Consider the following 22383-nt stretch of genomic DNA (forward strand, 5'->3'; position numbering starts at 1 on the left):
AGAAAAAAATGTATCTGTTTTGCTATAGATATTTAGAAGTGAATATGTTTGTCCCGGCAGAAAACAACATTTTCATCGGAATAGCTAGGCTTCCCTCCTTTTTAGGTTATGTTCACACTTGGCTGCATTTTGGTGTTTTTAGAGGAAAACATACCACAAGTGTAATGTGTGTAGTTATATATGTAATGTATACATTTGAGCATAACATGTGTTTAGTATATATATATACAGTATATATGTGTGTGTAATGTGTACATGTGTGAATGTGCAATATATACTGTATATATTAAGTTAAGGGTGTGCATTTACAATCACAAAATTTTGCACAACCACTTCATTTGAATCAGAGAATGCCATAGAATATGTATTGAGGGGAAATTTTAAACCCGCACTTTACAGTTATTCACCAAAAAAAACCAACAAAATGCATACTTACTGTTTTCAATGTGTGGTAATATATTGGCTATTTTGACAGTTAGCCTAGTATAGCAACCAATCACAGTTATAATAATGTACATTATTGATTTTGTTCCTGAAGAAGGGGTTGCATGACTCTAAAACGCGTAGAACAATAAAATCAGATACGGTGAATCTCCATCAATCTTCTGTGATCTTCTTCTGGCAGCATGGATTAACCCTTTTCTTCCACCCACTTCTGTTAATATGATTTCGGTGGTAGAGAGGGAGGGTGGGGAGAGATAGAGAGAGGGAGAGAAAGGGAGAGTGGGAAAGGGGGATTAAGGGAGACTGGAGGAGAGACTTAAGCCTGCTTTACACGTTGCAATTTCGCATACGATATCGTATGCGATTTGCAACGCCCCCATCGTATGTGTGGCACGTTCAATTTGTTGAACGTGCCGCACAAACGATTAACCCCCGTCACACGTACTTACCCGTCCATATGACCTCGATGTGGGCGGCGAACATCCACTTCCTAGAGTGGGAGGGACGTTCGGCGTCACATCGATGTCACGCGGCAGCCGGCCAATAGAAGCGGATGGGCGGAGATGAGTGGGACGTAAACATCCCGCCCACCTCTTTCCTTCCACATTGCCGGCTGGAGCGGCGGGATGCAGGTAAGATCTGTTCAATGTTCCCGAGGGGGTCACACACTGCGATGTGTGCTGCCTCGAGAACATTGAACAACCCGACATGCAATTCGTCAGGATTCATTGATGTGTATGCGATGAACGTTTTAACGTTCAATCGCAATCGCACGTACCTGTCACACACTACAATGTACCTTATGATGCCGGATGTGCGTCACTTACGACGTGACCCCGCCGACACATTGTAAGATATATTGTAGCGTGTAAAGCGGGCTTTAGTTACTGTCCCAGGTACTGCCGGGTACTACAGCTAGTTGTGTGTGTATATACTGTGTGTGTGTATCTATATATATATGTATATATATATATATATACAGTACAGACCAAAAGTTTGGACACACCTTTTCATTCAAAGAGTTTTCTTTATTTTCCTAACTTTGAAAATTGTAGATTCACATTGAAGGCATCAAAACTATGAAATAACACATGTGGAATGAAATGGGAAAAGTGGGAAATCCCACTTATTAAACCGGACAGGGCACACCAGTGAAGTGAAAGCCATTTCCGGTGACTACCTCTTGAACCTCATCAAGAGAATGCCAAGAGTGTGCAAAGCAGTAATCAAAGCAAAAGGTGGCTACTTTGAAGATCCTAGAATATAAGACATATTTTCAGTTGTTTCACACTTTTTTGTTAAGTATTTCATTCCACATGTGTTATTTCATAGTTTTGATGTGAATTTACAATTTTCAGAGTCATGAAAATTAAGAAAACTCTTTGAATGAGAAGGTGTGTCCAAACTTTTGGTCTGTACTGTATATATATATGTGGGTGTGCAAGTTATGATGGGATGACATGACTTAAACAAATGTCCAGTACAGGGGACCCTTTGTCAGTGTCTGCTCCTGGCATTCAATTTTAGATTAGTGAGAGTTCACATCTTGGCCCGCTACTAATTAGTCATTTGTATAGTCCAAAGTATTCTACTATTCTATACTGCACAACGCTGTACATGAAGTAGCATCAGTGCTTGGTTTCCCCTTTGTGCTTTACAGTATATCACTGCTTTTTGCTTGGCAAAGCCATTACTAGAAGTGTAGTATTTGTGCAGTACAAGTCAGTGTTAAATGTAAAGGGGACATGGTTCTCAAAAAAGCACTAATGCCCCTTCAAACAGCTGATCGGTGAGGCACCTTTATTTGCGTGTACTTCCTATTTAAGCCTGTCAGTATGAAGCTATGTGGTTGCATGTGGTTTCATCCTGATGAAGAAGTCTTCAGATTTCAAATGCGTAGATAATAAAACTGCATCAAGTCTACTTGATTCTTTCGTATCTCCATCACCATCTCAGATGACCCACCTACGGTTTCTCTTCTGGAATTTTTTAGTCTTGTCATAGATTCTCAATGAGATTTACATCTGGACTTTGACTGGGTCATTTAAACACATCAATATGCTTTGATCCTCCAAACTATTACATTGTAGCTCTGGCAGTATGTTTAGGGTTTTTGTTTTGCTGGAAGGTGAAGCTATGCCCCAGTATCAAGTCTTTTGCAGGCTCTAGCATTTTTTCCTCCATCCATCTTCTCATCAACTCTGACCAGTATCGCTGTCCCTGCTAAAGAAAAGCATCCCTACAGCATAATGCACCACCACCATGTTTGATGGTAGGGATGGTGTTTTCATGGTAAAGTGCAATGTTAGTTTTTTGCCACACATAGCATTTTTCATTTAGCCCAAAAGGGTCTACATTGTTCTCATCTGACCAGAGCATCTTATTCCACATATCATGTAGGGGACACAGCTAACATGTGGTAGACAGAGCTCTGATCAGATGAGACCAAAGTAGAACTTTTTGGGCTAAATGTAAAACACTTCACATCACCCTGAAAACCCATCCTACCCATCAAACATGGTGGTGGCAGCATCATGCTATGGGAATGCTTTTTCTCAGCAGGGACAGATAAGCTGGTCAGAGTTGATGAGAAGATGGATGGAGCTAAATACAGGGCAATGGGCTACAAAAGGCTTGAGGCTGGGATGTATGCTCACCTTCCATCAGGGCAACAATGCTAAGCAGACTGCCAGAGTTACAATGGATAGTTTAGATCAAAGCATATTCATGTGTGTAAATGACCCAGACAAGTCCAGACCTAAATTCCATTGAGAATCTATGGCAAGACTTGAAAATTGCTGTTCACAGATGCTCTCTGTCCATACTCACTGAGCTAGACATATTTTATTTGGACAAATCAATAAGAATGTCATCCCCTAAATATGCAAAGCTGCTCAAGACATACCCAAAAGACTTGCAGCAATAATGACAGGTGACAGGTGGTCCTATAAAGTATTGAGTCAGGGGGTCTGAATACAAATGCATGTCACTATTTAGACTTATATTTTTTAAATATTTAGAAAACCACGTATCATGTCCTTTACACTTCACAATAGTATACTGTGTATATAGTATATCCCCATAGTAGTTTCGTATGTGTAGTTGTATGTTTTTGTAATCAAGCCCCATTCCCCATAATCTAAGCTTGGGCATGAATGTTGTAAATTCTTCATTTGTGCTTATACAGTATCTTGATGTTCAGAGATGTTCACGCGAATGTCCCAGTTCACCTGCGACATAAAAACAAAATTGCATATTTTTGGAAACCTACGATGCTACCCAAAATCAAGCTTTTATGATGGAAATTGATATTTATATAAACAGTATTCTGTGTTACACAATAGGAACAAAATCATGTATGATTTACCTTTTTTTAACGTCTCTCTATAATGTGACTCCGTTGGTGTTAGTGGAGCTACTTTACAAAAACAGTTCTATTTTCAATCTCTGTAGAGAATATAACTTTGAGGTGTAAAATCGAATTAGTTAAATATAACCTATAGCAATGGTTCCTTGCTAATGATTCAACTAAATGTCATCCCTCTCCTAATAAATCAGTGGATTTTTTTTTTAATTATTGCTATGTTTACATAAATCTGGGAATTTATTTTCCTAGAGAAAGTGTTGTTACCTTAGCAACTAGCGAGTAATTAAGCTTTTTTTTTTCTACGAGCTGTGTGCTCGGGAAACATCATTTTCTGTTTAAAGCAATTAAATGACATGTGAATGCTAAGTAAAATATACATACTGTCTTCTGCTCCGAGAGTTACAATTTCCTAAATGCTAGCAATGACCTTACCATCTGTTTCCGTAAATGGGGGTGCCAGCTGAACCAGTGGGAAGCTTCAACATTGATAGGATTACAAAGCTGACTTTCTTTCTGCAGCACGCCGAGCTACATTTTAAGAGAATCAACCTTCTTCTGCCACAAAGCTTCATATTCTCAATTAATATATGTTTAAGTATAGAAATTACACATAGGGTCAATAGAAAGGACCTAGAATCTGGCTGGGATTTAATGCATGTTTTGCACCTCAGCAGAAGAATCGTTCCCGCACTGACCTCCTGAAATAGTTGGCTTAAATCGAAGGAGGAACGTGATCTGAATGCACAAATAGATTTTCATATTGTAATGTTTGACTTGCATATTGTTCTGCGTCTTAGAGAAAGTGCATTATCTTACATTACTGCTGGACTGTGATGATTTCTGTTGAATATATACCAAATGTCATCAGGGGACAAAGCAATATTTTTTTGTTGCACATGACATTTCAAAGCAAATATATTATATTTATAGCGTAATAATACGTTTATTTTTATATATCACAGCTACACATTGATGTACAAAGAGGCACAGAGTGGGCATTTAAAGAGATATTGCTTGGCTAGGGGATCACAGACATTTTCGGTACAAACAGCAATTTATTAGCAGCTTAATCATAAAGTTTACTTTAAGTTTTCTCCAGAAATGGTGACCCCCATTGATCCATAGAGGTAGATGATTCAGCTCTAACTGGACGTTTATCCTCACACCTTGACATTTTTGTTGTTGGAGATTTATCACAAGCAGATTTATGGGTTGGTGATGAAGAGAAATAATCTGTACACATGGGTCACAATGGAGGCCCATTCGTTTCATGCTTTGTATTTTTACTGGGTGCAAAGTTTGCAGTCTTATTGGACCTTAAATGCGTTTTCCCACAAACAAAGTTCATTTTTTTCAATAATAATAAGTTCGACAATTGGATGTGTTTAGAAAAATAAGTCCCTGTGCTGAGATAATCTTATAAATGTGTCCCTGCTATGTACTGTGTAATGGCCGTGTCTGATCATACCACGTCTCCTGGGCCAGGGAGGATGTAAAAGGTTCACAGACATTACAGTATGGGATTGCAAATAATTACATTAAGGTAAAACATTTTTTTGAAATAGACAAAAACACTCACTACATTCCCTAACATGCAGTGTGAACAGGTGCATAAGTGAACATGACATATAATGACAAAAAAAAGACAATTGCACTCTGAAATGCTAAAGCAGGCAAACCATGAATATAAGAATATAGACATGCATTACTACCTAAGGAAATCTAAGAAAAAAATAGATATTTAACATACAAAAATGGCCACGTCAAGGAAATCTCATATTATTGGGAATCTACACTGAACTGAAGCCTCTCTTTGCCTTAAAAACCTCCATGTGTATTGGCCAGTAGGAACCTATATTCTTACATTCATGGTTTGCATGTTTTAGCATTTCAGAGTGCAGCTGTCTTTTTTGTCATTATATGGCATGTTCAGTTATGCACCTGTTCATACTGCAAATTTGGGAGTGGCATCAGTCTTTTTCTCTAATTTATGGGGTAATGCCTTCTGACTGTGCATCCCTCCCCCCATTAGACACAAGTGATTTTATTCTTTATAGCAGGTTCCTACTTGCCCATACACTTGGAGGTTTTTAACCCAGCGAGAGGCTTCAGTTTAGTGTAGGTTCCCAGTAATATGAGACTGCCTTGACAAGACTGCTGGACAGATATAGATATGACCATTATTGTATGCTAAATATCTCAGTTTTTTCTTAGATTTTCTTTAACAGTAATGCATGTCTATATTCTTTCAATCATGATTTGCATGCTTTAGCATTTCAGAGTGCAGCTGTCTTTTTTTAAAAATAGGCAGGGAAATGCTTTACCTCACAAAAACAATCATCTATGATCCCCTGCTGTAATGTCTGTATACTTTTCTGTATTCTCCCCGGCCTAGGAGATGGGGTATGATCAGACACCTGTCCCTGTACGATCAGACACATTAATTGCACAGTATATAGCAGGGGCACATATATAACATTATCTCAGCACAGGAACATTTGTTTTAAACACATCCAATTGTGGAACTTATAATTCCAAGATCTGTTAATTAAAATAAACTTTTTTGAGGACTGAGGAAGGACTGTGTGACACATAAAGGGAAACAAATGTTATAGGAGAGTCTTGGAACAGATTTTGCATAATTGTCAAGGAGATTTAAGTTACACTTCTATACCTACCAGTATACCAGGTTTTTATACTATGCAACTCTTTAATAATTGACTCCATACATAAAGGAACACTTCTTTATAATCAAAAAAAGAGCAATTGTGAATTACTAGAGATGAGTGAACCGAGGTTTGGGGTTCATACCAAATACAGACTATCCTCAAAAAACAGAGTTCGGGAGCTTTCCGTATGCAATCCACTCGAGCACATATCGCTGTGCTCTGGTACACTCGGTGCTCGGCCCAGTGCGAGCCACTTGCAGTGTTTGAACGGCTCACACTGGGGGTACAATACATATTCTCTTGAAAAGAAGTTGAGCAGTTGATAATACCTGGGAGCAGCCATTAAATAGTGTATGGAACTGTGAGGTCCCAACTCATTACACCATTTTGTCATCCAGCCTCTGGCTGAGTTTGTAACAGCAAATCAGATAATGATCATCTATTCTGTGGATAGAACATCAATATTGAAGTAGTGGACAACCCCTTTAATACATTTATATTACACAAAATATATTACCAAGCCTCAGAACCCTGATGATCTGATATTGATGATCTATGAAATGAATATATCATCAATATTGAAGTAGTGGACAACCCCTTTAATACATTTATATTACACAAAATATATTACCAAGCCTCAGAACCCTGATGATCTGATATTGATGATCTATGAAATGAATATATCATCAATATTGAAGTAGGGGACAGCCCCTTTAATACATTTATATTATACAAAATATATAATCATTTTAATGAGAAAATTATATCAGAGAACTAAATTTTACTTCAACTACACCAGCTCTATTTGTTCTTACATCTTTTTAGTAAATAAATGATAATATGCAGAAGCTTCATATAAAGATAGTGATGCCATCCATGTAAAGTCTGCACATACTGTACATTGCATTGTTATAAAGGCAAAAACAAAGATGAGAGACTTGTATTTTGTTTCTTGCGTTTCCACAATTTTTAACCTTACAAAACAGAAATATATGCACTCCAATATAGAACAACAAGAAATCTATAAACATTTTGGATGGACTCATAAATAAAAATATAAATCACTTTAGACATCCTACAGAGCAGGCCGTTTGGACTGTGCCTATATGAAGGCACGTGGAATCCCTGCAGCTTCCTTCTCTATACTGCTCTGTATTAGAAAGACATTTCCCCTTAGAATCCTTGTAATTTGCCATCTGATGCCACAATTATTTTCTGTCAGATTCATATGGAATTCAACAAAAATCCTCTGTATGTCTTCATATGAAATAAGAAATGAAGTAGGATCTTAAGATTGTAAATGTTTCATGTACTACATTCTCCACAGTCATAGATTGTTGATTCTTGAAGAAAAGGTCTGCCCCCGAAATGTCCAGATGTGCAGTACTGTGTCAAATCCACCTGGTGGATATGCACATTGGCATGTTGTGGTGAATGTTTGTTTGCCATGACGTGAATTTGTAACATAGCTTGGAAATGAAGATAAAGTGAAACATATTGATACATTAGTATCCAAGTGTTTTTTACGTTACATGTAGAAATGAGTGAATGGTGTTCGGACCGAACACAGACTTTACAAAAAAACAGAGATCTGCGTTTGGGTGCTATACATATGCAAACCACTTGCGCGAGCATGGCTGTGCTCAGGTACACTCTGTGCTCACTTGCAGTGTTTGAATGGCTTGCACTGGAGGTAACAACAGTGTGATCGGATGTGGTGTGCAGCAAAAAAAGGGAAAAAAATGGAAAAACCCCACCCCCGGAAGTGATCTGTACATGGCTGGCAGCATGTGGGCGGAGAACCCAACTGCCCAATTAGTGACTTCCATTGGGGTTCAGATCAAGTCCGAGTCCCAAATCGAACTTTATCTAAAGTCTGCCTGAATCCACCAAACTTCCGCTGGTCTGCTTATCTCTATTTACATGGTTTGGAGATGGGCTAGAGGGTTCCTATTGGATTTGATGATCTACTGCCACAGCCAAAAATACAGTATGTTTGGAGTATTTTTGCTCAAAAATATTGGTGGTCTGTATTAGGTTTGGATTATATGGTAACAGGCTTTGGCAGTAATCGCACAGTCAAAGATCGCTCTCTGCCACAGCTAATGTGGATGAATGGGGTCACATTGTGACTGCTACAAAAATGTTGAAAACAATCCAACCAGTCTCATCTTTGTGTGATTTTGTCTGTAATGGTCACAATATTTTACGGGGCGCTACATGACTCCATTTACCTGCATTATACTGCAATATAGCAGTGATCTTTGGCCGATTGACCCAAGTCGCAGGCAAATTTAGCTTGTAACTCCAGCCTAAATCATAATTATGGCTTGAGTGAAATAAAACAGGTTGACATTTGCTCTTTAATAGCGCTTGAAAATCAAGCCCCTGTTTCTGGATTATGGCTGAGGAACATCCGGCTTTGCATCTTTCCATTATTTATACAAAAAGCAAATGCTCATACTTGCAATATTCACAGGTTAGGTTTGAAATCTGGTCATAGCTGAAGAAGTCACCTAAAGTCTGATAGTTGTTCTTAGGTTGTATCTAGTGATGTGCAAATAGTAACAATTTTTGTTCGGATTATTTGTAACAAATCCAAAGTACTGTTCCGGTATTTGTCAAGAATAACGAACCTAGTTGATGGGGAACCCGAGCGTTTTTCTTGCCGTGATGAATACTGGAATAGTACTTGGTATTTGGTGAGCTTTATCCAAACACAAATAGTTACTATTTGCCGATTACTAGACTTGTATACAAAGTAGGGAGACATTTTTGGTGTTTGTACATGTCTTCTGCCATTCTCTCTAGTAAGTAAACTGCAAATATCATGTGTATCACCCAGTGCAATATTTATAGAATAAAGTGCACATTTGTAAAACAGGTTCTAGAATTACAATATAAAATGTATAATATCAGATTTCATCCTGACAAACATTAAACATAGTTGGCATCTCCAAAACGGCATCATATTAAAATGTTGTATGGGCCTATTTGTTAGTTTATTTTCCTTTTTCTCAGATCATCAGCAGCAGAAATCTGACAGGTGCAGGCATATTCGTGTATTACCCTGACTGTAGCAGAAAGCTAACAAGCAGGCAGTCCTTTGATTATTGTGTTCATTACAGAAACAAAGCTTTGTTGCTTTTAAACTTGTCATGATGAATTCAGTCAAACTCCCCCTGTAATGTAATGTCATGAAATGTTTTCTACAAAGATGAAAGTGTCATTATGCAAGCGTTCTTTATTATGAGCAGACCGGGCAGATCCTCATCCGAAATTCATAACATCTTTTATTGAAAATCTAGCATGCAAATATTTTGATTTTAGGAAATAATTAAGCTTTGGTAAATGTTAAGCGCTGCGGAGGTTTGTATTTGCTGCTTTATTGATTTCATTTTCCTTTGGTCTGGTGAGTGGAAAAACAATAATTGGATTGAAACATAAGAATGATTTAATTTTGAAAATCCTTATGAAGAGGAGATGATATTAGGCTTGGCTATAATGCGGTGTAGGAAAGCATTATCAATACCCTTTCAGAGGTTGTAGATTCTTATTGACAGCACAATTGTATATATAGTTTCACAAGGTTGATTAAAGGAGTGGTCTGTGTCAGCAAAGAACGGAGGCGGGCACAAAAGACAGGTACGGAGTTGCTACCTGCCTGTTAAGGCCGCTTTACACGCTACGACATCGCTAAGGTGATCTCGTTGGGGTCACGGAATTTGTGCCGCACATCCAGCCGCTTTAGCGATGTTGTTGCGTGTGATACCTATGAGAGATTTTGCATCGTCGCAAAAACGTGCAAAATCGCTCATCAGTGACATGGGGCTCCATTCTCAATTATCGTTGCTGCTGCAGTAACAATGTAGTTCGTCGTTCCTGCGGCAGCACACATCGCTCCTTTGTGACACCGCAGGAACGAGGAACCTCTCCTTACCTGCGTCCCGCCTGCAATGCGGAAGGAAGGAGGTGGGCGGGATGTTCGTCCCGCTCATCTCCGCCCCTCTGCTTCTATTGGGCGGCCGCTTAGTGACGTCGCTGTGACGCCGCACGGACCACCCCCTTAGAAAGGAGGCGGTTCGCCGGTCACAGCGACATTGCTAGGCAGGTAAGTAGTGTGACGGGTCCTAACGATGTTGTGCACCACAGGCAGCGATTTGCCCGTGTCGCACAACCGATGGGGGCGGGTACCTACGCTAGCGATATCGGTACCGACATCGCAGCGTGTAAAGTGGCCTTTAGTGCTTTCGCACATTTAGAAAAAAAAAATCTTTATATACAATACTCTTTGAGAAAGATGCACAAGTAGGTGTGATGTGGTACACATAAACTGTTTAGATGCCACGGTACACCATAAGTGTATAGTTAAATGTTGCTTTTTTTCATTTTGTGTTACCTTGTGGACAGGTATATTCAGACTAGATTTGGTACCAATCATTTCACAAGACCCGGTCTATCAGTCTTGTCAGTAGACTGTGACTGCTGGATCGGAGCCCAGAGAATCTCTTTTTAGGTGACGGCATCCAGCAAGAGCTGAAGTCGCGCCAAACCGGCTAATAAAAAGAAGAGCAGTGGATGCTCTGAGGTCATTAGAGGTTCTCAGGGCTCCGGTGCAGTAATAGTATTTTATTGACAATGCCGATAGACCCATTTTTAATTTTTCACCACAAATACTGTCTTGCATTTATGCCAAAAAATTCTAGTTTTGTCTTATCTAACCATAGGACCTTCTTCCATATGCTAGCTGTGTCCCATATATGGCTTTTTGAAAACTTTCTATCAGGATTAATGGCTTGCTTTCAAAAATGACTTTTTTGCCACTCTATCATACATCCCAGATTTGTGGAGTATATGTCTAATAATTGTCCTGTGGACAGATTCTCCCACTGAGCTGTGTATTTCTGCAGCTCCTCATGAATAACCATATACCTCTTGGCTGCTCCTCTAATTAATGCTCTCAATGCTTGGGCTGTCAGTTAAGGTGGAAAGCCATGTCTTGGTAGGTTTGCAGCTGTGCCATACTGATTTCATTTTGGATAATGCTCCATGACATTTTTAGAGCTATTTTTTTATAACCTATACCTGCTTTATTTTTCTCCACAACTTTATTACTGATCTGTTTGGTGTGTTCCTTGGTTTCCATGACCAAGAATGTTCTGCAACAAAACTCTGAGGTCTTCACAGAACAGCGGTAGTTATAATGAAAATACATTACACAGAGGTGGATTCAATTTACCAACTAGGGAACTTTTGGAGGCAAATGGTCACTCAGGATTTTATTTAGGGATATCAGACTACCGGGGACTGAATACAAATGCATATTACTATTTTCAGATTTATATTTTTAAAATATTTAGAAAACCATGTATCATTTCCTTTACACCTCACAAATACTTGCTACATAGTGTCGGTATATTACAATAAATCTGGCATGGTCAGATACAACCATTACCCAGCACATAGCAGGGGCACATTTATAAGATTATCTCAGCACAGGAACATTTCTTTTTAACACATCCAGTTGTGGATCATATTTTTATTCTAAGATCTATTGATTAAAATGTACTTTGTGGGACAAAGTGCATGGTACTGACAAATAACAAAAAGTGTAAAATTGAAAATGTAAGTTGAAAAAGAGTCTGGGAATTTATACAATGCACAAAAGTGAAACAGTATCCAATTTACCATCTACAAGGATTACCAGTAAAGAGTTTTTCTAATAATTGTGGACATTCTTCCATTTGATATATCTATAGGTAAAGACAAGAAAATTACAAAAATAAATTATATTAAAAATGATACAAGAAGATAAAAAGGAGTAGAATTTATAATCTTTAAGCTTGTGATTTTCTAGGAAAGGAACAGTTAAAGGTATGGAGAAAAGCTAATGGTTTCGTTTTGACTCTAGTACTATAAGGCATAGTTCAAATCCATTTGCTCTCTTTTTGTGCCAGCGACCACTTATATTGCCTCCACGAGTACCTGAAAAATGCACTCAATGCCCCTAATCTGTAGGATGGCAGGATTAGGTTGCTGAAATAATCTAAAATGTTTCAAACATAATTGTGCAAATATTCTTGGTTTCTTTGGCTGCTATAATGTTTCTGACATATTCCCTTACTTTGGTTTTGAGTTTTCAGGTGGTAAGCCTCCACTATATTTTAGTACATTTCTATATCACCTGAGGAAAACAACAGTGGATTATTGAAACGCATTGTGGTTATAAGAGACCGCTAATAAATCTTGTCTCTAAAATAATCTGGCAAATATCTTCATTAGGGCTCCAATAGACCGAATAGCTATTTTTTATCCACTATATTTCAGGACACACAGGTTGCATAATAAATCACAGCACAAGTATGGCATGTGGTGGATTGGGTAATACGAAATTTGGAATTACCAGTTGAGATAAAGAAGTCAGTAGCAGACTCAATACTGCGACAAAAAATGCATCTATCTCAAGGAGTACCGACCCATGAGGGCTTTCCAATAATAGGGATGATGGATGGTTGCTGCTTGTTCCCATAATGGCTCTTAGCCAGATGATCCTTTAGCTTATTTGCACTCCATGCAGTACTGGACAGTTGTGTAGTTATATATTTATCCAAAGTTGGATCCACTGATAAGATTGGTATGTGGCAATAATAAATTTTTTATAAAGTCCCAGCATGACTGATGTTTATTAATCAATCTTACGTGTTTCCAATGGTTTTGTGCACAATCCTGTAATCTACTATTCTTAGTTCTGTTATGTACTCCTTTAATGGATCAATGACTGTATCCTTGTTTGAAAAATTGCTTTTCCAGATTATCAGCTTGACATTTGTAATCATCTTCCAAGGACCAAGTTCTTCACAATATGAGAATCCGTCCAATGGGTATAGAATTTATCCCTTGATGAGAATGTGCAGAAGAAGCATATAACAATGCATTGTCAATGTTTCTTTCTGAATAATCCTAGTATATATCATGCCATCAAGGTCACGTTAACTAGAGATCTCTAAAATTTCAATCTGATTTACATGATACTTCTATGTCAAATAAATATTGAACTGATGGAAGAATTTAATAATTCTTCCCCTGTTCTCTGTTAATCCTAAACACATTATTTATGTACGGTGTCCCCAAAAAAATGACACAGTCCCTTGGTGAGTGCTAATATGACAGGAATAGGTCCCTCTGCCAAAGCCCTGGGAACAAGTTATTATATGAGGGGGCATAAGCCGTCCCCATGACTGTGCCCTATAGCTGCAGGTAGAAGTGTCTGCTAAATGCAAACATTTTTTGGGGGGTGAGGTGAGTACAAATTCTACTAATCGAGAGACAAACTCAGCATACCTAAACTCAATATTTGCCATAGGTAAAAAATAAGATTCTGTATTCAACCAGTCGGTATGTCTGTTGCTGGCATACAGTGACTCATTGTCACATGTCACCAGCATCATGTCCTTTTCAACGTGTAGTAGATCTAATTTTTTCTCAATACGGTAAGTTTTCCACCAAAGGCTGAATTTGTGTCAGTGTACTAGGATACAATCAGTGAGCCCCTCCCCATTCCAGAGATAATGCTGAAGTGCATTTGGTTTTATGGATTTTGGGCACTAAATACAGTGTTGGAACTGTTGGTTCTGGGACAGTCAATAATTCCATCAAATGCTGCATAATAATTTGTCTGTTGTGAGCGGTCTGTAGTATCTTCAAGAGAGATGTTAAGAATTGTAATGGATTAACACTAGAAGTCCCAGAAATTTCGACCTCTCCCCTGTGACGCAACAGCGATGTTGCTAGCGATGTTGCTGTGTGTGACATCCAGCAACAACCTGGCCCCTGCTGTGAGATTGCTGGTTGTTGCTGAATGTCCTGGACCATTTTTTAGTTGTTGCTAAACAACTGAATGTGCAGTGAGCAGGGAGCCGGCTTCTGCGGATGCTGGTAACTAATGTAAATATCGGGTAACCAAGAAGCCCTTTCCTTGATACCCGATATTTACCTTCGTTACCAGCCTCCGCCGCTCTCACGCTGTCAGTGCCGGCTCCCTGCTCCCTGCACACGTAGCTGGAGTACACATCGGGTAATTAACCCGATGTGTACTCTGGCTAGGAGTGCAGGGAGCCAGCGCTAAGCGGTGTGCGCTGGTAACCAAGGTAAATATCGGGTTGGTTACCCGATATTTACCTTAGTTACCAAGCGCAGCATCGCTTCCACGCGTCGCTGCTGGCTGGGGGCTGGTCACTGGTTGCTGGTGAGATCTGCCTGTTTGACAGCTCACCAGCAACCCGTGTAGCGACGCTGCCAGGTCAGGTTGCTGGTGGGATTGCTGGAGCGTCGCTTAGTGTGACGGTACCTTAACTAGAAACTAAATGGCTAAACTCAATGGAAAACAACAACCTCCTCTGGTGCGACAGTAATGGCCTTAATTGCAAAACAAAAGACGGTGATTATAGGATGTTAGCTAAAATCCTTCAGGTCATTCGACCCGTCTCTGGGTTCCAAAGGTAGAAATATTAAATGACCCTTCTCTGGGACTTCTAGTGTTAAAGAGGTGGTTTACCCCTTTTTATTACTGGACACATCGATATTGTGTTGAGAAACAAAGCTCCTCTCAAATACCTTGTGTTGCCAATAGTGCCAGTAAGCGGCGCTATTGACGACCGCTCATCACCATCACGTGACTCCCGGGCTCCATGATCTCTGATGTTCGGTGATGTTACGTCAACTTGCTGTTGACCTGACATCACTGCAGCCAGCCCCAGTCTTCGTGAGTTTCTGGGCTGTGGGCGGCGTTTCACCACTTGTCACAGCCCAGCGTCGCTCCTGCTTGCGCAATCTGCAGTGAAGAAGGAGGGAGCAGGGAGATGCTGCACTGTGACTCTGGGCTGTGATGAATGATAAAACACCGCCTACAGCCCAGTCACTCAGGAAGATTGTGGCCCTCCTCTGTTTACGTAACATCACTGGACATCTGAGGTCACGGAGCCTGGGGGTCATGCAAAGGGGGTGAGTGAACCGCAATAGCGCCGCTAACAGGCGACTATCCCCTACCCTTGCAAACTTCAAACGGAACCTGAAAACCCACCTGTTCAGAAATGCCTACAATCTACAATGAACTCACTGCCGCCCGACCACCGTGTGGAGCTGCCGCCCGACCACCGTGCGGAGCTGCCGCCCGACCACCGTGCGGAGCTGCCGCCCGACCACCGTGCGTTGCTGCTGCCCAAGCTACACCCCACCTACTGTCTCCTCCCCATAATCCTATAGAATGTAAGCCCGCAAGGGTAGGGCCCTCTTCCCTCTGTACTAGTCTGTCTACTGTAACTTGTATATGTATTTTGTATGTAACCCCCTTTTCATGTACAGCACCATGGAACTAATGGTGCTCTATAAATAAATAATAATAGTAATAACTATTGGCAACACAACGTATTTGCGCGAAACATTGTTTTTCAACAGAATATTAATGTGGCAAGTAATGAAAAGAGGTGAACCACCCCATTTCATTCCCTGACATCCCATCATGCATTGATCTTCAATGGAATCAAACACATGCAATCGCCCTTAGGAAGTCATTATGTTCCAACAAGGATCAGTGATGGCGAAGACCCATCCTTCATTTCTATAACCCATCTTGCAAAACTCCTTTTTTCATTCGATTAACAGAATTGATCTACAGTCACAGAACTTTCCGTAATAAATCTATGGCATGTAAATTCCACCTAACATTGAGAAATACAGTTATCAAATGCCAAAAATAGGAAATTGATGAAAAGGTTGAATGTTGCAAATCAGAAAAATTCCTGTAGCTTCCTCTATCTTAGAAAAAAACATTACCAATGAGTAAGCAGAAAAATAAAGTGGAAATAAAAAGGGGAAAACATTTAAATGAGAGGAAATGGGATTTTTAGTGCAGGGAAAGAAATTCATCTTTAGTTTTAATAGAATTTCTGAACAATCTTTTCGACGTGATTTTTCTGGCTGTGAACTATTGAAACTTGCAAACTGCTTTGTTCATCTTTAGTAATAACCATTAACACCTGAGTCTAAACTCGTTATGTTGTTCAGTAAATGAAACTATTATACCTCATTAGTTCCTATCTTTTCAATAGCAAAAGTTTCCGCTCTGTAAAAAAAAATGTATGTATGAATGTATATTCATTTCTACCTTAATAGGGAAATATAGCGCTGGGTACAGAGCAGTTCATGTACAATTTGTCCTTTCTTGTGTTGTGAGCATAGTGATTAGCAATGTTTGGGAAAAGGTCACAGAAAGTTTTACAAATGCCTAGTCCTGCAACGTGATTAGTGTTCTGCCATGTCATAGCGAAGAAGCCACTATGCAGTAACTGCAGGGTGAATACAAATACTAAGGAGGTTGAGAAAAATTATGAAGCTTCTAAATTGTCTGTAGCTGAATGCTGATATTTGCTTTAAAGGGAACCTGTCACTAGGATTTTCCCTTTATAAACTACGGCCACCACCAGTAAGGTCTTATATACAACATAAAGAATACTGTATATAAGAGCGCTGGCCTTTATTATACCCACCTAGGGGACGGTCCGGTCTGATGGGTGTCGATGCTGTCCGATCTGGCGCCTCCTCTCTTCCATCGCTGTTCGCCTTCTCAGCTCCGTGTGGATGACGCATCCTACGTCATCCACACAGGCCAGCATTGTGCTCCTGTTCATTCGCACTTTGATCTGCCATGCTGAGGGCAGAGCAAAGTACTGTAATGCGCAGACACAAGGAAAGGTCAAAGACCTTTGAGAGTACGTGTGCTTGCACAGGCGTGCCATTGAGGCCTCTGTGTAGATAATTTAGCTGAGGACGACAATGATGGAAAGAAGAGAGAAGGCACTGAACTCGAGTAGTGCTGCACAATGGACCCGACCACCCCCTAAATGGGTATAATAAAGGTCTTTTTTTACGTTGTACAGCATGGCCTGGGCACTTATATACAGCATTCTGTAATGTTGTATATAAGGGCTCACTGGTAATGACTGCAGCTCATAAGGGAAAAACCTGGTGACAGGTTCCCTTTAAAGGGAACTTGACACCCGACTCATGGTCCCCGAACCATGGTCAGCATGTATCAGGCACTGGCTGTATGATCCCACCCCATGTTTGTTTGTCTCTGAAATGCTGCGGCGTTTCAGAGACAAACATACAGTATATTACAAGTCGGGCTGAAGACCAGTCGAACAGTCGGGTCCCCAGTTGCTCTTGGCTGCTCACTGCTCAGAAGTGACAGGTCTCTCCCTGCATGCATGTATAGCTATGGTATAACATAATTTGTATTGCTACCACTATAAGTTAATTACTGTATCTATCTTTCAGATAAGTTTGGAACGTAAAGATTTTAATCAACGTACACCACAACCATTGAAATCTCCTTCTAGTTGGTCACTGGACTGCAAAGTACAAGCGGAATACATGGCAATATATGCTTTAGATCAGGAACTTTGTCTACAGTGGTATCTCCCACCCTTGGAGAGATCAGCACAAGAGAAACCAATGGTAATTATACAGCTTTGACTGAAGCAAGACTTTAAAGGGAATCTGTCAGCAGGTTTTTGCTACTTCTTCTGAGAGCAGCATGATGTAGGCAAAGAGATCCTGAATCCAATGATGTATCACTTAGAACACTGGCTGCAGCTGTTCTGATACAATCAGACATTTTAGATTTAGTCATGTAGCAGGGCTGAGAGAGCTATCCCCACCCACACCGGGCTCTGTATAGAGATTAAAACAAACTATCAGCCAATAAAGGAAATACCAATATATTAAAAAAGTAAAAAATATATATAGTCTAATATTATTTTCCCAAATAGTAATGTGTAACAAGGTTAAAGAAAAAAGATAATCTCAAACCCAAAAAGAAATCATAAATTAGCCAGATAGTGATGAAATAATAATTTACTGTATATATTAAAAAAGTATTTAAGAAAAAATAATAAATAACAATGAGCACACAAGGAGAAAAGTGCCTCAGACCAGCTGAAAGGGGGACATAAGTATAAGAGATCACTTAATAAGCTGGTGGTCCATATGAATATATTATAAATGATATAACAGTGAGATTATAAATATAAATATATATATATATATATATATATATATATATATATATGTGTGTGTGTGTGTGTGTGTGTGTGTAAACGAGGAACCAACCTTCCTGCATTTTACCCAGTCGCTGGAATGGCGCCTGAGACCCGACGCTAACGTTTCAGCGTGGAAACCTTCGCTGTGGGGGGGGGGTTTAACCCTCGTAGTATGCTTTCTTCAGCTTACATAGTAAAAACCTACTGACAGATTCCCTTTAATGGTATATTTACCATACTAGGGTTTTTTTTGTGGGTTTCATAAAACTGCAACATTTTTGTCATATTAAATTTTGTTTGAGGAGCTAAAATAATTTTAAAAAATTGGCAAAAGTAAAAATCAGGAAAGGAGCAAATATTATTCCTTCTTCACAGTATCTCAAATCCAGCGCTGCTATTTTTACCTTTTCTTAACAACAAACGTTTCCCAATACATGTATTTCCATGATGAAGTCTAAGGTTGCTGCCTCCAAAGTAAGGATCATCCATGTGCTATATATGTACTGTATATACTTCATGTTTGCATTACGAAAGAGTTGTTCAATAAAGTGGCACCGTGGCACCAGAGATTACTCTAAGCGCATGTGCGGACTTCGGCGCCATTTTAATGAAGACCTGAGTACTGTGGCAATGTGCATGCGCTGCCAACAATAGCAATGGCGGCGCAGTGCAATATTCAAATACAGAAAAGGGGGCATGCCAGAGGACGCTGGAGGAGGAGGAATACATGCGAAGTCCCAACCCACAAAGACCCTCCCATGCTGCACACATCTATCAAAGTGCCGTGCATTTCTGCCACTTTGATTAAAGATATTTAATCAACCAAGCATCTGATCTTTCTATAACAGGTATGCCTGGATTCACCATATTACTGCCAGTATGGCACTGCCTTTACTTCATATAGCAAAATCCTGGTGGTAGGTCCTCTTAAAGTAATTAGGCGCATCTTACACCTGCACATCCATCATTAAGCCCTTAATCTACTTTGTAGCATCAAATGGCACAATTATCAAATGGCACAATTATCAATAAGCCAATTATGTCATACAATGTAACCCAAAATGTGACCATTTTTGCATTACAGTACTGAGTGATTTATTATATGTTTTTATAGATGACATTTACATTGTGTATTATGTATTCATATTTTAGGTATTGCTAATGTATGCCTATAACAAGCAGAATATTGATGTTAAAGACCCAAAAAAGTGTGATCCATCTGTTGTCCTCTGCGGCTATCTTTGGGTTGCTTTGACAGAGTAAGTACAGCATTATCTTTAGATCTATTCTGTATTTCTTCAATATTGATTCTGAGTGTACTAGTCATAATCATATCATACCATCTACACAACCTATATTAAATAGATAGATAGGACTAGTGCTTCAATGATCAATGTTCTTGATGCGCTGCCAAAATGGTTCTGCTGCTAAGACATTAGTGCATGCTGGCGCTGGGACCAACTGTCCAGATGTCTGCACTTTTGCCAATGTGCTGTGCATAGACTTCTGCTATCTTTGTCACAGCACTACGGGAGCATACATTTAACGGTTACAAAGTGTCCTGTGTAAGACACACTCTCATAAGGACCCTTTAAGCATAAATTATGTAAATTAAAAAGAAGTTGGAGCAGGGGTGAAATTCGGAATGCCCACCCTACCCCCCCAAGAAAAAGTTAAATAATCAACAGGTGTAATTAAATCCAGGTATGCATGTATGTTAGAGGTCAGACATTGCCCACAAAAAAAATTGCCCTAAAATTTAAGAGTTCCATAATACATTGTGTCTTGTGCCATTCTACATTAAGCTGTAATACATTGTGCCATGTGCCATAATACAAGGTGCCATGTGCCATAATACACAATGCCATGTGCCATTATATATCATGCATAATACATTGTGCCATAATAGATTGTGTCATGTGCAATTGTACATCGTGTCATGTGCCATTATACATTAAGCCATAATACATCGTGCCATAAAACACAGTGCCATGTGCCATAAAACACAGTGCCATGTGCCATAATACATCATGCCATAAAATATTGTGCATAACAGATTGTGACATGTGCCATTACATATCAAGCCATAATATTTTGTGCCATAAAACATTGTCATGTGCTATAATATACCGTGTGATGTTCCATGATACATGATGCCATGTGCCACTATATACGGTGCCATTGTACATGAAGTCATAATACATCGTGCCATGATACATTTTACCATGTACCATAATACACAATGCTGTGTGCCAAAATACTTTGTGCCATGTGCCATTATACATCAAGCCATAATACATTGTGCAATGTGTCATAATACATTTTTCGATGTGCTATATAGCACGGTGCCATGTGTCATAATCCATTTTTCGATGTGCTATATAACACGGTGCCTTGTGCCATAATACATTGTGCCATGTGTCATAATACATTTTTCCATAGGCTATATAACACAGTGCCATGTTCTATAATAGAAGGTGTGATGTGCCATAATACATGTTGCCATAAAACAATGTGCCTCAAAACATTGTGCCATAATGCATTGTATGTACCATTTTACATCATGCCATAATTCGTCATGCTTTAAAATATTGTTTCATGTGCCATAATACATGCTGCACTTTCCATGCCTTCCAGACAAAGCATATAACTGGCTGGACATTATTATTACTATGATTTATTTCTAAAGGGAACCTGTTACCCAGTGGCATAACTAGAGTCCGATGGGCCCCAATGCAAAGTTTGGGCCCACCTCCCCACATGTTCATCAAATGTATGGGCCATTGTAGCATTCTAATTCCTATAAAGACATACAAGTTCCCCCCCTCATTATGTAGTATTGTCCCCCATTATGTCTTCATGTCCCCCTTACTGGGCCACTTCATGGTAAATATGTCCCCCTTCTGGGTAAATATGTCACCATCCTGGTATATGTCCACATCTTGAGCCATCCTGGTATATATGTCCCCATCCTGGGCCTATCCTGGTGTATATGTCTATATCCTGGTATATATGCCTCCATCCTGGTAACTGTCCACATCCTCGGCTCATTCTGGTAGATATGTCCCCCATTTTGCAATATATGTCCCCATCGTGGTATGTATATCCCCATCCTGTGCCCATCCTGGTATATGTCCACATCCTTGGCCCATCCTGGTATATTTGGTACAATCCTGGTAAATATGTCACCATCCTGGTATATTTGTCTCCATCCTGGTATAGGAATTTAGGAAATCCATCTTGGTATATGTCCAGTGTCCACATCTTGGTATATTTGTTCCAATTCTGGTATATTTGTCCCCATCCTGGTATAAATGTCCCCATTCTGGTATGTTTGTCCCCATCCTGGTATATTTGTCCACATCTTGGATCCATCCTGATATATGTCCACATCCTGGTATATATGTCCCCTCCTGGTATCTTTGTCCCCATCCTGGTATATTTATCCTCTTCCTGGGCCCATCCTGGTATATGTCTACATCCTGGATCCATCCTGGTATGTTTCTCCCCATCCTGGTATGTATTTCCTCATCCTTGTACCATCCTGGTGTATATATCCCTCCCCATCCTGGTATATATGGCCCCATCCTTGGCCCATGTATGGGCCCATTTCGCAGCACACAGTAAAAAAAATAAACAATTATACCCTCCTTCCCTCGTGGTGTCCTCTTTTGATGCCGGCACCTGACTTTACCATGTAAGCGGCGCAGTACATGACATCACTTCCATGCGCTCCCACTTACACCGATATCAGCTGCAGGTATATTCACTGCTCCCCATGTCCAGGATTATGGGCTAGGGAGCA

The 22383-nt window shown here is 39.8% G+C and overlaps 1 protein-coding gene across 2 annotated transcripts in view; it reads left to right on the forward strand.

Annotated features, from left to right (window-relative positions):
* The window catches only part of CFAP54 (cilia and flagella associated protein 54), a 680590-nt gene that overhangs the window by 625943 nt on the left and 32264 nt on the right, over nt 1–22383 (forward strand). For both annotated transcript variants that reach the window (XM_075344744.1, XM_075344743.1), the window contains 2 exons: nt 17815–17994; nt 19731–19837. In XM_075344744.1, the coding sequence (XP_075200859.1) occupies nt 17815–17994; nt 19731–19837 (287 nt within the window). The remainder of the gene's footprint in view (nt 1–17814; nt 17995–19730; nt 19838–22383) is intronic.

Source organism: Anomaloglossus baeobatrachus, chromosome 4 (assembly GCF_048569485.1).
Source record: "Anomaloglossus baeobatrachus isolate aAnoBae1 chromosome 4, aAnoBae1.hap1, whole genome shotgun sequence".
NCBI lineage: Eukaryota > Metazoa > Chordata > Amphibia > Anura > Aromobatidae > Anomaloglossus > Anomaloglossus baeobatrachus.